The 20,113-nt window shown below is 40.3% G+C and overlaps 1 protein-coding gene across 6 annotated transcripts in view; it reads right to left on the reverse strand.

Moving 5' to 3' along the window:
- Positions 1 to 2,601: 2,601 nt before the first annotated feature.
- Positions 2,602 to 20,113, reverse strand: part of cenpa (histone H3-like centromeric protein A) — a 48,506-nt gene continuing 30,994 nt past the window's right edge. For 3 of the 6 annotated variants that reach the window (XM_079591311.1, XM_079591310.1, XM_079591309.1), the window contains exons 3-5: positions 19,568 to 19,683; positions 19,358 to 19,432; positions 2,741 to 3,233 (exon numbers count right to left, since the gene is read on the reverse strand). In XM_079591311.1, the coding sequence (XP_079447437.1) occupies positions 3,105 to 3,233; positions 19,358 to 19,432; positions 19,568 to 19,683 (320 nt within the window). In that variant the 3' untranslated portion in view covers positions 2,741 to 3,104. Of the gene's footprint in view, positions 3,234 to 19,357; positions 19,433 to 19,567; positions 19,684 to 20,113 lie in introns of all 6 variants that reach the window. The other 3 variants (XM_079591312.1, XM_079591313.1, XM_079591308.1) reach the window with 2 other exon arrangements.

Below are 20,113 nucleotides of genomic sequence, written 5' to 3' on the forward strand. Positions count from 1 at the left end.
GTATCCGCTGACCTCCCTCAGGGAGTGTTAAACACGATCACACAAGCTAGAGCTCCGTCTACGCGACGGCTCTATGCGTCGAAATGGTCAGTTTTCCCTGGCTGGTGCACGTCTCGCGGCGTGTCACCCCCAGACTGCGGAGTGATAGAGGTTTTATCCTTCTTACAAGAGATGTTGGATAGCGGGAGATCCCCTTCCACACTCAAAGTATACGTGGCGGCTATAGCGGCTTTCTCTGAAACCGCGCACGGCCAGTCCATAGGAAGGAACGATTTAGTCATTCGGTTCCTTAAAGGAGCTAGGAGACTTAATCCACCCAGACCTCCCACAGTTCCCATTTGGGACCTTTCCACGGTGCTGGACGCCATGAAGGGTCCTCCTTTCGAGCCTCTTCAGGAGATTGATATGAAACACCTGTCGCTCAAGACGGTGTTTCTCCTGGCTCTCGCTTCAGTGAAGCGCGTTGGGGACAGCGCGTCGTGCATGGAATTTGGGCTTAATGACTCCAGAGTCGTGCTCAAACCTAAGCATGGTTACGTTCCGAAATCCCTAAACACACCGTTTAGGGCGCAGGTTATTTCCCTGCCTGCCCTTCCGGTCACCGGGGATAGTATGGACGAAAATCTCATCTGCCCGGTTAGGGCGTTGAGAGCTTATGTGTCACGCTCGTCTGCTTTCAGACAGACAGAGCGGCTCTTCGTTTCATTCAGTGGGCGTCTCAAGGGACTGGCCACTTCGAAACAGAGCCTATCCAGATGGATAGTGGACGCTATAGCTCTAGCGTACGCATCCAAAGGCATTCAGTGCCCTTTGGGTGTTAGGGCGCACTCCACGAGAAGTATGGCTTCTTCGTGGGCTTGGTCGAGTGGGATTGCCTTACAGGATATTTGTATGGCGGCAGGCTGGGCCTCACCGTCTACATTTATCAGGTTTTATAACCTTGAGGTACCCGCCTTACAGGCCAAGATATTTTCGGTTTAAATAGCCGTATTTGTTAGACTGACTTTTCAGTCGTCTATTATGGCATAATTATGCTAAAGCTGCTGAGCGCAGTTTTTTTCTGTACTGATCTGCTAAGCGCAGTCAACTCTATACTGATCTGCTAGGCGCAGTCATCTATATACTGATCTGCTGGATGCAGTCACTTTTGTGGGAGATGGTGGTTAGAATCCACCTTTTTCAGGATTCTCTGTGAGTCCTAAAGGTGATTATGTACTGTATGAACCCCAGCTCAGTGCTCTGGGTCTATGGTGTCGGATCACTGCACACACGGCGTCTTACAGGGTGTTCCCCAATGCGTTGCTACGACAATGCAGTACGAGAGTATCTCTCGTAAGAGAACGTACTCGGTTACTAACGTAACCTCGGTTCTCTCTAGAGAGAGGAACGAGTACTGCGTTTCTTGCCGTGTGTGCGCTCTGGTTGCTTTCGCTTTAAAAATCAGAGTTCATAAGCCTGTGAGCGAAATATATAGCCCTAAGCCACGCCTGTTTCGGCGGGACGTGACGCAGGAGGGCGCGAAGCGCCCTCATTGGGTGTGACGTCACTCATGGGCTCGCTCCATTGGCTTAAGCATTTGCCGCACAGCAGCCAATAGGCGCGCGAGCCGTCTCGCCTAGGTCTGTATGCTGTGGCAATGCGTTTTACATTGATACAAAATTAAGGATAATTTTTTGCTTCAGTATTCTCGTGGAAAAGGATTTTCCCCAATGCGTTGCTACGACAACGCAGTACTCGTTCCTCTCTCTAGAGAGAACCGAGGTTACGTTAGTAACCGAGTACGTTTTTTGTCATTGCATGCATGTAAAACTGTTGTTGGGGACTCCCAAAACAACATTAGGAACATTTTAAATGTCATAATAGGTGCCCTTTAAGTGTGTCCCCGGCTTTAGCAGGGATAGTTAAAGAAAAATGGACATCCAAAGTGAGGTGCGATACTCTTAAGCCAGTGGTTCCCAACCTTTTGTCCTTGAAGCCCCCCCTCCTTACATATAAGAAAAACCTGACCACGTATAGAACCCAAAGGAAGTAATTATCAACTGGTTCCGATCAGTGGCTGATTATTTGGAGCATTCCTAGAAACTACCTGTGAAGAGGTTTTTCATATCCATATTTGACCTAAAAGCATATAAGCTCCTAACCTGGCTCCGCATTCCTACGTACTTCCGCTCAATTTTCATTTTTCTTCAGAACTATGTCTGGGATTGTGGTGTATTCTTGGGTTTTCTCCAGTCAAATTTCAGTCTTTTACCGGTCCAATCAGCAAACAGAGGGAGTGGCTGAGAACGATGACGTTGAGGTTGTGCGCTAGTTTGAGTCGTCATACGTCACGACCAAACGTTAGCGATTGGTTATGGCAGATCCAGAGTGGCTCTGGGCAGTTCCAATAGTTTTAAACTACAACAGAGTACCCGCCTTCAAGGAAGTTAACGCTTGTCAATGGAGAGAGGCCAGACTCTCTGTACAAAAGAAATGTACGAGAGTCTGGTAGAAACAGGCTAATAAGCTCCCGCAATCCCCCTGCAAACTTCACATGGCTGTATCTAAGCAGATAAAAGGACTGAAATGAACTGTTGTATAATTAACTTTTGATAATGTGGTACTTAGGAGTGTGAGGATATCAAAGCCCAACTAATTTATGCAATAATTTAGCATGCAGTTAGCCACCCATGATCAAAAACTTAAAGAAAATACATTTTTCTGATATGGATTGCCCAAAACAGCTGCCAAACACAAATATCTGAATAATCAGCAATACTACAAAACATCTATTTATTAACAACAAACATCCTCAGAAAAAGAACACAATCTTTGTAACTTTACAACACAGAATACAATGTTTATATTACAATTCTAAAGAAATTAGCATTTTTTTTTTAAAATTAGTTAACCAATAGAAACCTTTGTTAACCTTTGTCACCAATAGAATTCCATTTCACACAAACATTTGGCTTCTTTGGTTGCATATATGCAACTGTTTTAACAACTGATTTGAGGTCTGAAATAAAAGATTTCAATCGAAGAAATATATAAAAATTGTCCATTCCACGTCTGGAAGAAAATTGGTCAAATCCAAAAAAGAGAGAGAGAGAAAACAGCTAACATTACATATGTTCAACACCTCTGATTCGCCGAGCGAGCTGTATGTCGCGTGGAAACAATGTCACCCTCTTGGCATGAATAGCACAGAGGTTGGCATCGGAAAACAGACGGACCAAGAATGCTTCTGCAGCCTGAAAGCACATAGAAGAGTAACAATTTAACAACTATAACATACTTTAGATTATTATAATTAAAGAAATATATATATAACTCCTAGTGTTAAATGTGCAGTCAATGCAATGAAAAAAAAAAAATCATTAAAGGCAATGACTAAAGCAACTGCCATGATAAAAACAGGTTCAGGTGTGACATTAGCCGTGATAGAGTTAATCACAATTCCACTTGGTATTTACATGCATTCCAAATGCGTCTTCTGTTACCGCATGCTTTTCAGAAAATCTGATTCTGCTTGTTTTTTGTTTGTTTTTTAACATTTAGATTACAAATAAAGTAGGGGTTTAACCCTGGCATCCTGGCCGAATTTGCCCATTGGCCCCTGTCCATCATGGCCTCCCATATACAATGATTGGCTTCATCACTCTGTCTCCTCTCCAACAATAAGCTGGTGTGTGGTGGTGGTGGGCATTCTGGCGCAATATGACTGCCGTCACATCATCCAGGTGAACACTGCACATTGGTGGTGGTTGAGGAAATTCCCCCCTTCTATATAAATGTAACAAATTATTATTATTGGGAATAACTGTACTTTATTTACTTGGGGTTAATGATTGTACATTTTATCTTTTGTTATACTTTATTGGAATGAAATAAAATAAATCACAGAAATTGTTAGTGCAATTTCTGTCTTAATGACTGATGTGATGTGACAGATGTGCAATATTGACCTGCTCATTCACTATAAAGAGCATTTTCCACACTTTAGAATAATATTCCTCAAAACTAAAAAAACACAAATGGAAGCATTGAAAATATATCAAGTTCTGTCATGAATCTCTCGATGGCACAGGTCCTTAGTGAAATCTGCAAGCTATCACATCATTCACTGCATGGTGAATGATTGGTCTCGGTTGCATCTGCAGCCAATGAGCTTGCTGCTCAACATTTAAATACTTTACTGTTAGCAAGTCTTGAAGTGCACTAACAGAATTAAGTAAGTGAACAGTCTTTTCAATATTCCAGCATTCTGCCAGCATTTATCAGTTCCTGATAAATTAAGCAAACATGGTACAAAATCATGTTTGATGTTTAAGAAGTTGTACCCCAATAAACCAGTTAAAGATGAATCTATCCAGTTGAAAATGAAAGATCTAAGACTTGAGAAATTATAAAATGTCGGGCAGTCAGGTTGAGGAACGACCACTCCCCGAGAAGACAAAGGAGATATCAGGATATTAATATTTTAACTCTCTCTTGTGAAATTAGCATCACCATTCGAGATGCAAGTCTCACCTCAGTACCATCCTAATCTACATCACTTTCCCTTGACCCCCCCTTCCTTCTCTCTCTCATGCTGAGATTACATGAATTCACCCCAAAATCTATATGGTTTCATGTGAACAATTCACTCCGTGCACAATATGGCTATCCAAATCATTCGAACTTGAGTGCGCGGGCCAGTACTTCTGGTGATCTGACGGCGAGAGCGGGAGACAGCGAGAGCAAGAAACAACAGCGACTGCGATGCATTCCCCGTTGACGCTGCGGTACGGGGTGAGTGGATGCAGAAGATCCGGAGGGATGACTGCAACCCGACCAAATTTTTAAATGCATATAATTTTCAGTGTAAAATATACACAAACTTATATTAAATTGTTTGTGGTACCTAGTCAAGTCAAGTCATCTTCAATGTGGATTGTTTCAAAGCAGCTTTACAGAGATAAACGGGATAATTTAAGGTAACAGATTGTTTTGGCTTTATAGCGGTTCTTGAATAAAGATATTTTCCAGCTAAATTTAGTTTTGATTTATTCACTTCCGTCGAAGTGATCATTTGTTATTAAATTAGGGGCCGCTAAGACGACACCGTTTTTTTCTCTATACAGACTTTAAACGCGAACCTGTGAGAAACGCTGATGACGCTCACGTGCGCATCAAGAATTAATTCTATAGTGATATGCGTTTGAATATATATGTGCATGTTTGTAATTCCCTGCAAACCATGCCTAAAAAAACTACTTGTCTTAAATTTTGAAACAGAATTTTATTTTATCACTTCGGGGTAGGTACGCGAGTCAAATTTCCCCACAACGCTTTATCTGTAGAGTGGTAAAGGGATCCTCCATAGGGAGAGGATAGTTGGCACTTCAGCACTGCGTTGACATTGGGTCCAGGCGAAGGTCCTTTGTCAGATCTGGATACGGCCTGGATCCGGCAGGCTGCGGGAAAACCTCGGGATAAACAAAGACACTAAAATTAGCGTAGATGCCATTCTTCTTATGATGTAACGAGTACATCAGGATTTAAGGGAAGTGTTCCCAGTTCCGGCTGACCTAATCTATGCAGCCTAACATTGAGTTATAGAAGTTTATAATGCATTATGTGAATGCTAGGTCAAAGAGATCGGTCTTTAATCTAGCTTTGAACTGACAGAGTGTGTCTGCTTCCTGGACAATGGTAGGAAGACTGTTCCAAAGTTTTGGTGCTAAATAGGAAAAGGATCTACCGCCAGCAGTCGATTTTGATATTCTAGGTATTATTAACTGGCCGGAATTTTGAGATTGCAATAGACGTGAAGGACTATAATGCGTTAAGAGCTCGCTCAAGTACTGCGGAGCAAAACCATTTATTGCTTTGCAAGTAATCAGCAATATTTTAAAATGTATATGTTTAATAGGTAGCCAATGCAGCGTTGACAGAACGGGGCTAATATGGTCATACTTCCTGGTTCTGGTAAGAACTCGAGCTGCTGCGTTTTGAACTAGCCGTAGTTAGTTTGTTAAGCGTGGAGGGAAACCACCTAGTAGAGCATTACAGTAATCTAGACTTGAGGTCATGAACGCATGAACTAATTGTTCCGCATTTGTCAATGACGGAATTTATATTTTTAAGATGGAAAAATGCTGTTTTACAGATACTAGACACGTGACTTTCAAATGAAAGACTGGAGATTGGTAAAAAATATAGCCTAATAATTAGTTTAAATTAATACATTTAAAATTGTTATTCTGAAAATAAGGCCTCGTTTACACTGCAGGTCTTGATGCCCAATTCTGATTTGTAACCTTTATCCAATTTTTTGACCGTCCGTTTACACGTTCTTTCAATTGTATCCGATTCATTACACTTGTCATATATCTGAAACATCGTGCATGCTTAAAGGGTTAAATTCTCTTGCACAGATGGACGAATGCGAAATATGCTTGATACTAGCTCTGCGATATGTAAAGTTCGCCAAACTTAACCATGATTTTGAGGTGGAGGACGACGAAAGAAAAGTGCCATCATTGCAGCCTGAGAGAGAGATCTCAGGACTGGCGGGAGCATATTGTGTTTAAATATTGGCTTTAATGGGGAGCACTGTGTCCGAAATTTTAGGATGAGCAAGCCAACCTTTGATATGTTGATATACATGTCAACGTTTGTCCACATTCCTCTCCTACGATGTTTCGTCGGGCCATCCGTCCCTTTGCAGATGCACGTTAGGGTTTCTCTCGTCATTTAACCGTGGAGACGTTGCCTAATGCCTCAGGAAATCCAATCTGTCTGTTTACATGTCGCATTGGCACATATCTTATTAATATCCGATTTGTTTCCACATATGAAAGAGGCCTGAAACCGATCTCGAAATATCCGAATGCAAGCGTTTTTTTCCTGTTTACACGGTAATAGAACACATCCGATCCATCACATATGAGCAAAAAAATCGGAATTAGGTCACATTTCACTTACTGTAAACGAGGCAACATTTCAGCACTTTTCATGTTAACACAAACAATGATAAAAGTGAGGAGTTAAGAGTCTGACATTGCTGTGTGTGTGTGTGTGTGTGTGTGTGGGGGTTCCTTTCAAAGTTTTCTTAGACTTTGAAAACCCCTGATTTAAACCATGCTAGTGCAATTCCACTAGTGCCAACATAGTTTTCTAGTGTATATAAAAGGATGTTGTGGTCAATGGTGTCAAATGCAGCACTAAGATCAAGTAACACTAATAGAGAGATACAACCACGATCGGATGGATAAGAGCAAATCATTTGTGACTCTAACGAGAGCTGACTCGGTACTATGGTACGGTCTAAATCCGGACTAAAAATCCGCACAGATATCATTTCTTTCTAGAAAGGAACATAGTTGTGAGGATACTGCTTTTTCTAAAATCTTTGACAGAAAAGGCAGATTCGAGATCGGCCTGTAATTGACTAATTTTGTATGATCAAGTTGCGTTTTTTTAACAAGCGGTTTAACAGAACAGCCTTCTATCTGTACCGTTTTGAGTTCTTTGCTCGCTGTTTTGCTATTATTCTCGTGCACTGACTCGTTCACTAAGCTGAACAGCCAATCAGAGTTCCCTCTTTCACCGACGGCCCAACAGTGATTCAACATGTTGGCCCAAAAAAAAACCAGACGGTATCAGACTACAGCCAATGGTGCGGAACACACCGGGATAACGGCGTCGGCCGACGTTCAAAAACGGTCCAACATTGCCAAACGGCCGATCGTAGGCTTGGTGTGTCCCGGGCTTACAGAAATGTCACAAGAGGCTCGGCGCGATTTGTTGCTCAAATCAGCCTGTGATACTGAGTGTGCTCAAGACACTCAGCATCATGTATTTTCTAATGTCAGGTTTGCATCTTTTCTCTTCATTCCAGAGCATTTGATGTTTTGTATTTTTTATCTTTGAACTGATTATGTAATTGGCATGATACATTTATCTGAATTTCCCTTAGTAATGCTCATGACCTCTGTCTAAAGAAATGATTACTTTAATGTTACATTACTGGTATTTTAAGTGTATACAACCAAGGGGGCTATACAAAAAGATCTTAGATAGAGTAATCGTGAATGTGACCGTCTAAGGTATTAACCAATTACCTCTGTTTAGTGACCCAAAACGGACAAGTTTGTGATCGTGGGCCCACATACCGTATTTTCCGGACTATAAGTCTCACTTTTTTTCATAGTTTTGCTGGTCCTGTGACTTATAGTCAGGTGTGACTTATATCAAAATTAATTCAAACTAACTGAGATGAACCAAGAGAAAACATTAACGTCAACAGCCGCAAGAGGGCGCTCTAGTTAGCGGAGTTGTTCAGAAGTGACACAGAGGAAGAATTCAATGGATTCAGTGTTGTGGAATGAGATCACGGGAGCTTGGTGAACTCGCTGGCTTGTTAATTTAGCCTATTCAGCCTCCCAGGTATATGTTTTTGTGTTCTTTATGCTATTGTGTAGGGTTTCCCGCAGAAAATGTGTTAGTTAAGGTGTAACATAACTTTGTGTTAGCCTACGTGTCGCCACCATACACATCAGCATAAATGCTGATAAATTATTTGTTATTAAAGCATTAACATTCACAATCCACTATTAATTTAACATAAAAGCTTGCAGGCTGTGTGCATGGTTTGCCATGACTGAATGCGCGCAAAGTGCGCTCCCTTAATAATTCCTAAAAAGCTGACATCAGTTCATCGCGATCTCATACATCTCTGTTATTATCAATGAACCTGACTGCATAATAAATCTTTCATAATATCTTTTATAATCAGAGGATTTGCCAGCATGCAGAATTCAGCACTGAACAAAAAGTCAATTTTGAGCGGTGAGGGGATTCTCTTAAATGCTTCTGATTGGCCATTGCGTTCAAGAAATCAACACATATGTCTGTGATTGGCTACATCGCTCAACGCTGCAAACATGTTGAAACTCTGGCCTGTAAATCGTTTCTATTTTGTTTTAGTTGTTCTTGAGGCTTTTCTGCAACAGATGAATAACAATTTATTAGTTTTTGTTTTATTCATAGATGTTTCTATTTAATCGTTTTATTCTCCCGCAGCCGCACACACAGAGCAGTGCATTAGGCTACCGCCTGCACTCGTCCATCAAATCTAGTCCCGCGCCGCACGTCTCTAGATCATGGGCCCGGCCCGAGTATAGCAGCAGGAAATTTCGGGCTCGGGCAGAGAATCTAAGTTCTAAACAGGACAGAGTAACACGGCAGATATCGCTCATATATATTTTTTTGACGACGTAGTTAAGGCGGCAGGCGTGTGTTGCTTAGGCGGCCGCCTAAGTTCCAAAGTGCTGCGGAAAACCCTGTGTTACGTTAACTTAACATGCCGGACACCTATTCAGCCTGTTGTTCTGTGTGCTATTGTGTAGTTGAATAACTTGCCTTTCCAGATTAAATGTCTGTTCTTGGTCTTGGATTTTGTGAAATACATTTCTAAATAAATGCGACTTATAGTCCAGTGCGACATGTTTTTTTTTCCTCTTCATGACGCATTTTTTGACTGATGCGACTTATACTACGGAATGACTTATAGTCCGGAAAATACGGTAATATGAACGGCCGGTGTGAGGACCTCATGTGCGACTTTGGCACCCGAGTAAACGAGGATAATAAGAGTAAAGACTTAAATAGAATAATCAAATGCTAAACTATTATATAAATGACCAATAACTAATTGGCATTCTAACCTAAATTCGAGGTTGTGATAAAATGGAGTCAGATAAAAGCTTAATTGGAATCAAATTACTTTGCCACGCGGAAAAGACAGTAACAGGCAGTAAACCTTCACCCGCCTATCGGAAACTGTCGTTGGACCGATTGGGCAGGCCTTAGAAGACTACACAATAACGCAAGGCAGCGGCATTTGCAATATTTTACTTTTAAAGTGGTGTGGACATGTCCCACCCACAAATTACATCTATGCCAGGAATGCTCCACTAGTGAACATTATTGCTGCTTGTGAAGAGTGAAAAAAGAAAGAAAGAGAAACAATATAATTGGTTACACTTTATTTTAAAGTGTCATAGTAACATTGTACTTAAGTACTGAGTAATATTAAAGGGATACTTCACCGATTAGCATTAAGCTTTGTATCAGTAGAAACCCGGTAGTATTTTCGAATGACCGTGCTTCCCTCCCTCATGTCCTCCTGAGACGAGAGATTTATGTAATTTTTTGTCTGAAAAAAACCTCCGATGGCGCAAAAATCGTCATTTTGTGTTATCGGAGGCTTTCCTGGCCAGAGGCTAAAAACTACAGCGAGTAGTAGGAGCTAGTTCCTCATGTTTTTAACCCGCCCATAGTGGGTGGGATCTCACTCACAGAATGTACAAACAGTATCAGCCATCTTTTTTCTGAAGCTAAGCTAACAGGCTCTTGCTCTGTGGAGAAAGCTGAGTAGTAGGGGTGACCATACGTCCTCTTTTTCCCGGACATGTCCGGCCGGGATTGCCCGGGCTCTTCCTCCCGACCGCCAAGCAGGTCTTGCTCTTGCTTTAAGACTAAAATGTTTGGGACTGATGTTGCTGCAAGAATTGGTAATTCTTGAAAATATTCAGTAACCAATATTTTAGTTTTGAATTAATAATAATAATATGTTTAATTTATATAGCGCCTTTCCCAAGCTCAAGGACGCTTCACAATAACAGTAGAGAACAAACAATAATTTCAAACATGAGTGGACAATAGACATTTGCCTAGTCCAAGCGAATTAAACATTCTTATTGCCTTCTGATGAAAGATGCAGAAAGAATGAAAGTCTAATGTCTAAGGGACAAATTTAAACCAATTCAGGTTAGGACTCAGAAAGAACTGAACAAGTCTTATCAATCAGGAGTTTTCTTTTCTAGAAATGAAACTTAGTCTAAAAGTGAATGTTTTGTTTTAAATGTAGGATTGAAAACTAAGATGAGTTAGTAAATTAATGATTTGTGAAATGGTCAGTCTAAAAAAATGCTGAGATTTCAAATCTGAAAAAGTAGCTTAAAGACTTTAACACCTTTGTTCTGCATTTCCACCTTTGAGGGGACACATCTGCTGTACTGCCATGGCTGAGTTTACACAAATCAAAGATAAGAGCCAGGCAAAAAGGCCAACCACAGAAAAGCATGGAACAGACCCCCCAATCATGTCCCCAAGAAGAACAAAAAGATTAGACTTGCTCCTGTAATTGTCAAGAACAGAAGGACTGAAATTGAAGTTGACAATGAGGAGGAGTATGAGGAGGAAGGCGAAAGACGAACCTGCATCGTAACTGATTGCAAGCTGAGTTTAAAACATCAAAGCGATGACGAGGATAACCTGTTGAAAAGGTTTCAGCAGTTGACAGCCAAACAAAAACAGACTCTGCTAAAAGCTGTTTAGCCGCAGGGAAACTGAAGAGCCTCTCTCTGCAGCACCAACAAGTGACATCTCATCCAACAACTGATGGACTATAGGAGTATGCAAAAACGACAAATGAAGACACCACCCCAAAGTTAAAAGCATACACAGACGTCTCAAGAACTGGAGCCAAAGATGATGTCCTAGTAGATTGTGCTGCTATACAAGCCATAAAGGAGAGCGGTGCACATACAGCGGCATTAAGACAACTAAAGCAAGTTTTGCCATGTAAACTGATTCAAGATTAATCATCCAGAAAACAAATGCCATCAGTGGTGGAAGCTAAAACAAAACTGCATCACGACAAGCAATGCAGTAAGGATGACCACAAGGAAATTGGACTATGCTCTTTTGAACATGTCCAATAAAAACCTAACATCTGACAGCCTTGCCCAAACTGATGAAAGACTCAGCCTGGTAGGACACAATGCCAAGAATCAATTTTCACCATTAGAATCCAGGAGGGAAATTCAGGATCTCGTGGTAACTGATGAAGCAGTTAATGTGCAGAGAAGAGATGGACTGACGTGAGCCATTGGGATTTGAAACATCTGCCTAGAGACGAGGGATAGACGGCAGTAGTGTTTATTAGGGCTGTCACTTTTTGTTCGAAAATCAATTGCACAATCGATCGGACCAACCAACACAAGTTTCGAAAATGAAAATAGGGAATCGATTTTAAGGGCTTTCAGGACGCAGAATGCGCGGCGCTGGCCGCTGGGTTCAGCGTTGCGCTTCAGATTTAACGCGATTTGCGTGATTGAACTTTGACCGCGGCGTGTGCAACGCTTGGTTGGCCCAGCAACAAAACGTCTCGCTTTATCTGTAGCCTATTGAATGGCTCAGCCATTGAACCGCACAGTCCAAAGGCATAGATCTGACCAATTGTTGGTGTGTTTTGGAGGTAAAAACAAAAGAGCTGCTTTCACAAAACAGAATGTCCCGCAAGCCATTGAAATGAATGGGTCTCATAGCGCCGCGAATTCCGTGCCCTGTCTGAAAGGCGCTTTCTCTCAGAGCGCGTCCAGCTCGTCACGATACGCCCGCAGCGAACGCGCATCACACCGCAACTGCAGGTTCTGATAAACACATAACAGCAAATTATAGCCTACTTCTGCATAAGGTGTCGCCAGTATTTAGAAAATTTCAAGCATAGGCTACAGATAGCTTACAGACTCGGGCTACAGGCTACGTAGGTGAAATTTGTTTGACATTTCTAATCGTGAAAACAGCCAATTACAGCCTGCAATAATGTTTTTCATTGATGTTATGGCAGTCCACTCTGCTTTTCGAGAATGTTACACTCCTGTTTGTAATTGTACACGAAATTTCATGTCAATAAATCATCAGAAATATTGTGCGTCTCAAGCGCCCTCTTTACGTTTGTCCTAATGCCTGTTAGTGGTCCGTGGATTGGCCTATATTTGGCGTTGAAAATGGAAACGTCTTTAGACATGGAAAATTGATTTTACAATCGATTCAATGAACACTTATGTCTCGAAAATCGTAAAGGATTTTTTCACAAAAGTGACAGCCGTAGTGTTTATCAGAGTCCAGATATGGCGGGACTAGGGTTTTTAGGCTCTAGCTTGTCGCCTGAGGATGAAGACATAAACCTACAGCCACTGATAAACACAGTAGTGTCCTGCCAATATTAAATAGGGACAGTTTTTCAGGCAGTTATGAACTATGCGTTTAAAATATTTTCCTTGGCAAGATACGTTCTTCGTTTCTCTTTTGTGTGATTGCAGGTGTTCCAGCGTTCCAGAGGATGAGCAAAGACATCCAACGTTTAGACTGCACTGGCCACCTAGATGAAAACTCATGAATATACACAGAACACAACACTATCTGCCATTTCCAAAAGATCACCACTCCAAAATAAAAGCTTCCAGAGGATGCAAAGTTTCACCATGAATTCTTATACTGTAATTTTAAGAAAGAACCTGTATACAGCATGTGTACATAATATCTATTTGTTTTATGTTCTTTATTTTTTTATGTGATCAAATATGATCAAAGGTAGGATTGAAAGATTTTGTATTTTCAGTCATCAGATTCATTTACATTGTGACTGTGTATCAGATGTAATCCACTCTGTCTGTGTCTGCAAAGGTGTGTGCCAAATGGCCCATACAGATGTATGGCCCATTCAGATGTATGGCCCATAGAAACTGATTGGTGTGAATGAATAAAAAGAATCAGCATTGCTCAGAGTGGATTAGCAAGTTAGATCGATCTCCTGTTAGATCGATCTCCAGAACTTTGGGTTAAGATTGTTGAAGGGCGACATGCTAACATCGCTGCTGAAGGACTGCTACAATACAAACCTTCAATAAGTTCTTCTCCCCACAAGAACTCTGGTCAAGCTTACTTATTTTATGTATTGGAGAAATCGAATACATTGGCGAGCCACCCAAACCACTGCTCGGCCAAATACAGCAAAATCTAACAATAGCCATGCAAAATGGCTCTATATCAGATGGGCTGCAGCGTTCATTTTGTGTGAAGATTGTTTATTGATGAAATTAAACAAAACATTTCAGATATATTGTCTTTCAATGATTCAAGTGCCTTTTCCTAAATATGGCTGTTTTCAAGGGTTTCCAGGATTTAAATGTCAAACAGTCAAATTCAAGTACTTCAAGTATTTCAAGCGCCTTGTACGAACCCTGGTAGGCGCGTGAGGCGCCGGCTCGATCACTGTTTTTTTTTTTTTCTTCTAAGAGAAGAAACTGTTACTCTGGTACTGTTTTATGGTCATACAGATAGAAGCAAGACATCATTCAAAACTGTAAAAAATTTGTAAAATAAAGAAAACAAGCAGGATGCCATTCTCGGTTTCCTTTCCGTGAACTTTGGAGCGCGTGATGAACAATGAACTGAAACTCAACAATTTTTCCTTTCGTTTTGTTAATCTGTAATTATTTAACTGAAATATATTTAGACATTAAGCCTATATATTCCTTTTTATACATGTAGTTTTATTCTGTTTTCTCCGTTCACAGAAGCGATTTAAGTGCGTAATGTGACGTTGTGTGAATTCATGTTCTACACTATCCAGCAGTTTTTGCTGGTTTCAAAACACACAACAAGCTGCATTACCTGCTATTCAATTTCACTTAAATATAGGCCTGATGCTTGACGGTTGGTGACATATCCTTGGAAAAGCTAACGCCAGCACATTGCCATTGCAACCTAGGCCTGCCTATGATGACTTGACAGCGGAGCACGGGCATTTTACTCATGTTGGATGCGTAAACATCACATTTGCATAGTCCGTACTATTTGAATTCGTGATTGTTTAACTGACAAATGAAAATATTAAACAGAACGATAAAATAACGTTATTAACCGGTTAATGGCCATTTCAAATACCGTATATACGGTACCCGAATATAAGATGAGGTTTTTGTCCTAAAAATAGGCTGAAAAATGGGGGGTCGTCTTATATTCGCGATATAGACAAAATCACGGCGGCAAAGGGAGAAAGAACAACGGAATTAATATGAAATAGTGACTGAAACGCGACCCATTATGACAAAACCAGCTTTCCCTTTCAAGATGTTAATCTGCACAAAAATCCTGATAATCGAGCCATCGTCTGATAAAATCAAATACACATAAGATAAAAACAATATCTGTGCTGTGATTTCGGCTATACTTGCATGTAAAATTAGAGAAGCAACATAATATCTGTGTTTAACTGAATTAAAACGCTGCTCCTCTCTGCCGCGCGAGACGCAGAGCGAGAGAGAGGTGCGCGAGAAAGGTGCGCACGGTACACAGAGAGAGAGAGAGAGAGAGAGAGAGAGAGAGAGAGAGGAGAGAGAGAGAGAGAGAGAGAGAGAGAGAGAAAGAGAGAGAGAGAGAGAGAGAGAGAGAGAGAGAGGAGAGAGAGAGAGAGAGAGAGGAGAGAGAGAGAGAGAGAGAGAGAGAGAGAGAGAGAGAGAGAGAGAGAGAGAGAGAGAGAGAGAGAGAGAGAGAGAGAGAGAGGTGCACGTGCTGGAAGAGAGAGAATGAATTATCAGTGCAATTTTCAAATAGAATGATTTTCTGTTGAAAACCAGATTATTTTTTTTTTTAGAAAAAAAAACTTGTTTTGTCCCAAAAATAAGTCTGCAAAATGGGGGGGGTCGTCTTATATTCGGGAGTCGTCTTATATGCGGGTATATACAGTAAGCGTTTTGGTTCAGAACGATTCAATTAGATTTTGTTTCTGTTTCTGGTTGTTCCTGTCAAAACTTAGTTCTGTTTTCGAACCAGTTCGGAGCCCTGCCTGTGAGACCGAGCTCTAGAAAAGCAAAGCACTCTTAGCAAATCACTAAATTGTTTAGCTCTTCAGTACTTGAAAGAGCACTTAAAGGGATAGTTCACTTTAAAATTAAAATTCTGTCATCATTTACTCACCCTCAAGTTGTTTCAAACCTGTATTAATTTATTTCTTCTGCTGAACACAAAGGAAGATATTTTGAAGAATGTCGGTAACCAAACAGTAGACTGTACCCATTGACTTCCATAGTAGGAAAAAAAAATACTATGGAAGTCAATGGGTACAGTCTACTGTTTGGTTACCGACATTCTTCAAAATATCTTTCTTTGTGTTCAGCAGAAGAAATAAATTAATACAGGTTTGAAACAACTTTTGGGTGAGGGTGAGTAAATGATGACAGAATTTTAATTTTAAAGTGAACTATCCCTTTAACGCATTATAGTCCTTCACGTTTATTGCGATCTCAAAATTCTGGCCAGTTGATAATCAAAATCAAATGCAGGCGGTAGATCCTTTTCCTATTTAGCACCCAAACTCTGAAATAGTCTTCCTAGCCTTGTTCGGGAAGCAGACACGCTATCATCTTGGCAGGTGAAGAGGTGGTTCTGGTGTGCCTTGTAAATATATAACATTTGATGATTGCATAACTGATCACAACTCTTTTCAAAACTACTTTAAATCTTATAAAATTGTGTTAGTTATTTTTAGGAGTGGAGTACTGAACTGGGGCTACGCAAATTCCAAACAGAGCTATATTCCACACACTAGCGACGCCAACATGCTCAGAATTTTCAGAACATTTAAACTGTCTGAAGAATTTATACAACATTATACTTGTACTGCCTGTAATTTGTCCAGATTTAATGAATGAATGAGGCATTTATATAGCTATAGGTGGAGAGAAGAGAGAGAGATAGAGACAATTCAATCGATGGGGATTATTAGGAGGCCATGATTGGTAAGGGCCAATGGAGGGAATTTGGCCAGGACAACAGGGTTACACCCCTACTCTTTACGAGAAGTGCCATGAGATAATAAAAAAATTAAAATAAAAATGTATAACATTACTGTATAAGAATCTAATTACACATTATAGTGATTTTTTTTTTATTCCTTTGCTTTAATGATCTTAAGGACCCTGAATTTATTTTTCTTTTGGGGTTATTTGTGAGCTGCACATTTACTGACATTTACCTTTACTACATAGGCCCACAATTTTCCCTTAAAAACTAAAAGAAGTTCATAGTTCATAGCCTCTACGGTTACTGTGCAATGATTTAGATATACTAGTAGCTTTTTATGGAGCGAATTATGTGCCATAATTAAACAAACAAATCCAGCATTTTGCAAACAAACTCGATCTGCTTTGCAAAGGAAAACTCGACTCGCAAACAGAGAGCAATGTTCAAATACAAAGGTCAATTTGAGCGAAAACGCAGTGGAGTAACCAATATTGTGTTTTACAAATATAAATAAATGAGCCTAGATAATATTTTACAAATAAATACAAACCATCCTACAAAAATTGCATGTAACCTTTGAACAAATACCAAATTTAGTGCATACAAATGCATATCTGTCTGTTAGGATTGTGAGACACTTGGCTTTTTATGAGATCTCTCGGCTCGATTTTCTCACAAATGTGTCCAGGCATATTTTCTTACAAATGCAGTGGAGTAACTTCCTCTTCTAAAACAGCAGATGGCGCTAAAATAGGGGATCACTAATTTAGTAATTTCACACTATCCAATGTAGAAAAAAAATGTAAAAAGCAACATATGATGGCAGAGCTTTCCGCTTAGATTCCCCTATCCTAGAGGGAGTGAACTGTAAATTGTATTAGCCTAGTATTTTCAATTCAAAATGGTGAAATTAGTCAAAAGTTTATGAAGCTGACTTGACTTTATGACCATTAACAAATTATCTTGATGCTATGGAATATCCTTGCAGCACTAAAGTCGAGTTAAAATATTAGGCAATAATTTCACAATCTTTATTATACACACCTCTGAAAAACACAGAGATCTAGACCTCGATCACCTCATAGCTGGCTACAACCAGGCTTGACTTACTACAGGTGAATAATGCAAAATCTCACCTGTAGTGATGCCCTGTGCTAATGTGGATTTCTGTCTAAATATGTAATAAACATTTAGCAAAATAAAACCTCAAGATGTTTATTAATTATACATAAAGTATATTTTTCCTCAGCTGTAGGCAAAGGCCAGCACGTTTCAGCGTGCTTCTGCCGGGAGACTAGCGCTAAATTCACCTTTGGCTAAGCCACGCCCTAGAATGTAGATTGACCAATCACAGCGCAGCCAAGAACGAGGTCCCACAGAGGTCCGACACTTTTTCACAGCGCTCCATTGACTTTAACACAGGCGTCTCATATTTTTGGTCTCGGCAGGCTATTACCGTCGTAGTTTTATCAAAAATATGGTTTAACGTTGTGCCTGGGGCATTTGTAACACAGATACGGGTTTCCCAGAGAGGTTGGAGGGGGGTGTCCGTTTTTTTCCCTTCCCAAAACCGAATTCAAATCCTGAAGTGTCGTCTTTGAATTTAAACTGTGTGGACATCCTCACTGTCAGCGAAACCCCTAAAGATCAACAAGCACACTTTTGCGTGCCCTATTTTTGCTTTTAACCTTACTGTGAAGTTATACTAGTTAGACAGTTTTATGCTGTTTAGGTTATGATTTCGGTTCTCTACCCTAATTGTTGATACTCTGCTAATAAATACAACTTTATACTCTTTGTAATAACGATTACAGAAGTGAAAGGGACCTACCCAGCTTTGCATGAACAGTGTTGCTCCTGATATTGTTAGTCCCAGCCTCCGTCTCGATTAGGATATGTGGTGGTTCATTTTTTGACTGTGACCGTTATGCTTTTGCCTCTATTTGGATGCCTTGTTGTTGCTTGCGTTTCACCGCTATGTCTTGAATATAGCCTTCGAACGCATATTGCAGCCCCTTTTGCCTACTTCTATCGGACACTTTATTTGCTGCTTTATAAAAGTTTGATAAAATTCCAGCAGGAAGAGCTGTCACAGCATAAGCCATGTTGATACCAAACCAGAGCCCAGATTAAGTTGTCGGAGGTAGCAACAGTAACTAAGGGGGGCGGGGCTTAGCCAAAGGTGAATAATTCCCCAATTTTAGCGTCATCTGCTGTTTTAGAAGAGGAAGTTACTCAACTGCATTTGTGAGAAAATATGCCTGGACACATTTGTGAGAAAATCGAGCCGAGAGATCTCATAAAAAGCCAAGTGTCTCACAATCCTAACAGACAGATATGCATTTGTATGCACTAGATTTGGTATTTGTTCAAAGGTTACATGCAATTTGTAGGATGGTTTGTATTTATTTGTGAAATAGTATCTTTTCTCATTTATTTATAAAACACAATATTGGTTACTCCACTGCGTTTTCGCTCAAATTTACCTTTATATTTGAACATTGCTCTCTGTTTGTTTGCGAGTCGAGTTTTCCTTTGCAAAGCAGATCGAGTTTGTTTGCGAGTCGATTTTTCCTTTGCAAAGCAGATTGAGTTTGTTTGCAAAATGCTGGATTTGTTTGTTTAATTAAGGCACATATTTCGCTCCATAGCTTTTGCCATGGACCAATAATGGACCCATCCAAGAACTATACATTTTATAATGCAAAATAAAAAAAAATTAATCGTCACCTACCTCCTGTAAAGCCATTAGAGCATATCCCTGCCACATCATGTGCTCTCGACTAAATGTCTGACACACCTCTCTCACCTGTAAGGGAAAATAAAAAACTTTTACAATACTGTTACATCTATGAAAACAGCTTGCTCATGTTTAGAATTAGGTGTCAAAGGCTATTCATGGGATCTGAAGTGAATGTTGAATTATGCACAGAACCAGCAGTACCAGTCGCGAAAATGGGGCCTTGCGCAGCAACAGATCAGTAGACTTCTGATATTTCCGTATCTCCATGAGAGCTCGCGTGCCAGGGCGAAATCTGTGTTTCTTCCGTGGGGATGCTTCTAGTACAAAAACAAAACAGCAGGTATTTAGCTGATGCTTTGACATACAGGTCACTTTTCACAGGTGAAGCAGGAGTAGCCACTGATATATAGAGAGAACATTATACAGATCAGTGGGGTTAACTGACCGTCCCATAAACCCTGAACTCTCGTTGATTAACCCTAAACCTTTCTTACTCGTAGGTAGTAAGATATGACCAAAAAATATATATATATCGTATTTCACTATATGAAAAATGTATTTCATGATAATGAAATGCAGGGGCGATGCTAGACCTAATTGACTTGGCACAGATTTGATCGATAACGTAGCTTGATAACTTCTAAAATAATGTTTGATTATCTCTTCTTATTTGGCATTGTTTGCAAGTTGATTTAAATATCATCAGTGAAATGTTTGTTACATAATGGATTAAATAAAATTAATTAA

Source organism: Phoxinus phoxinus (assembly GCF_949152265.1).
Source record: "Phoxinus phoxinus genome assembly, chromosome: 19".
Classification (NCBI taxonomy): Eukaryota; Metazoa; Chordata; class Actinopteri; order Cypriniformes; family Leuciscidae; genus Phoxinus; species Phoxinus phoxinus.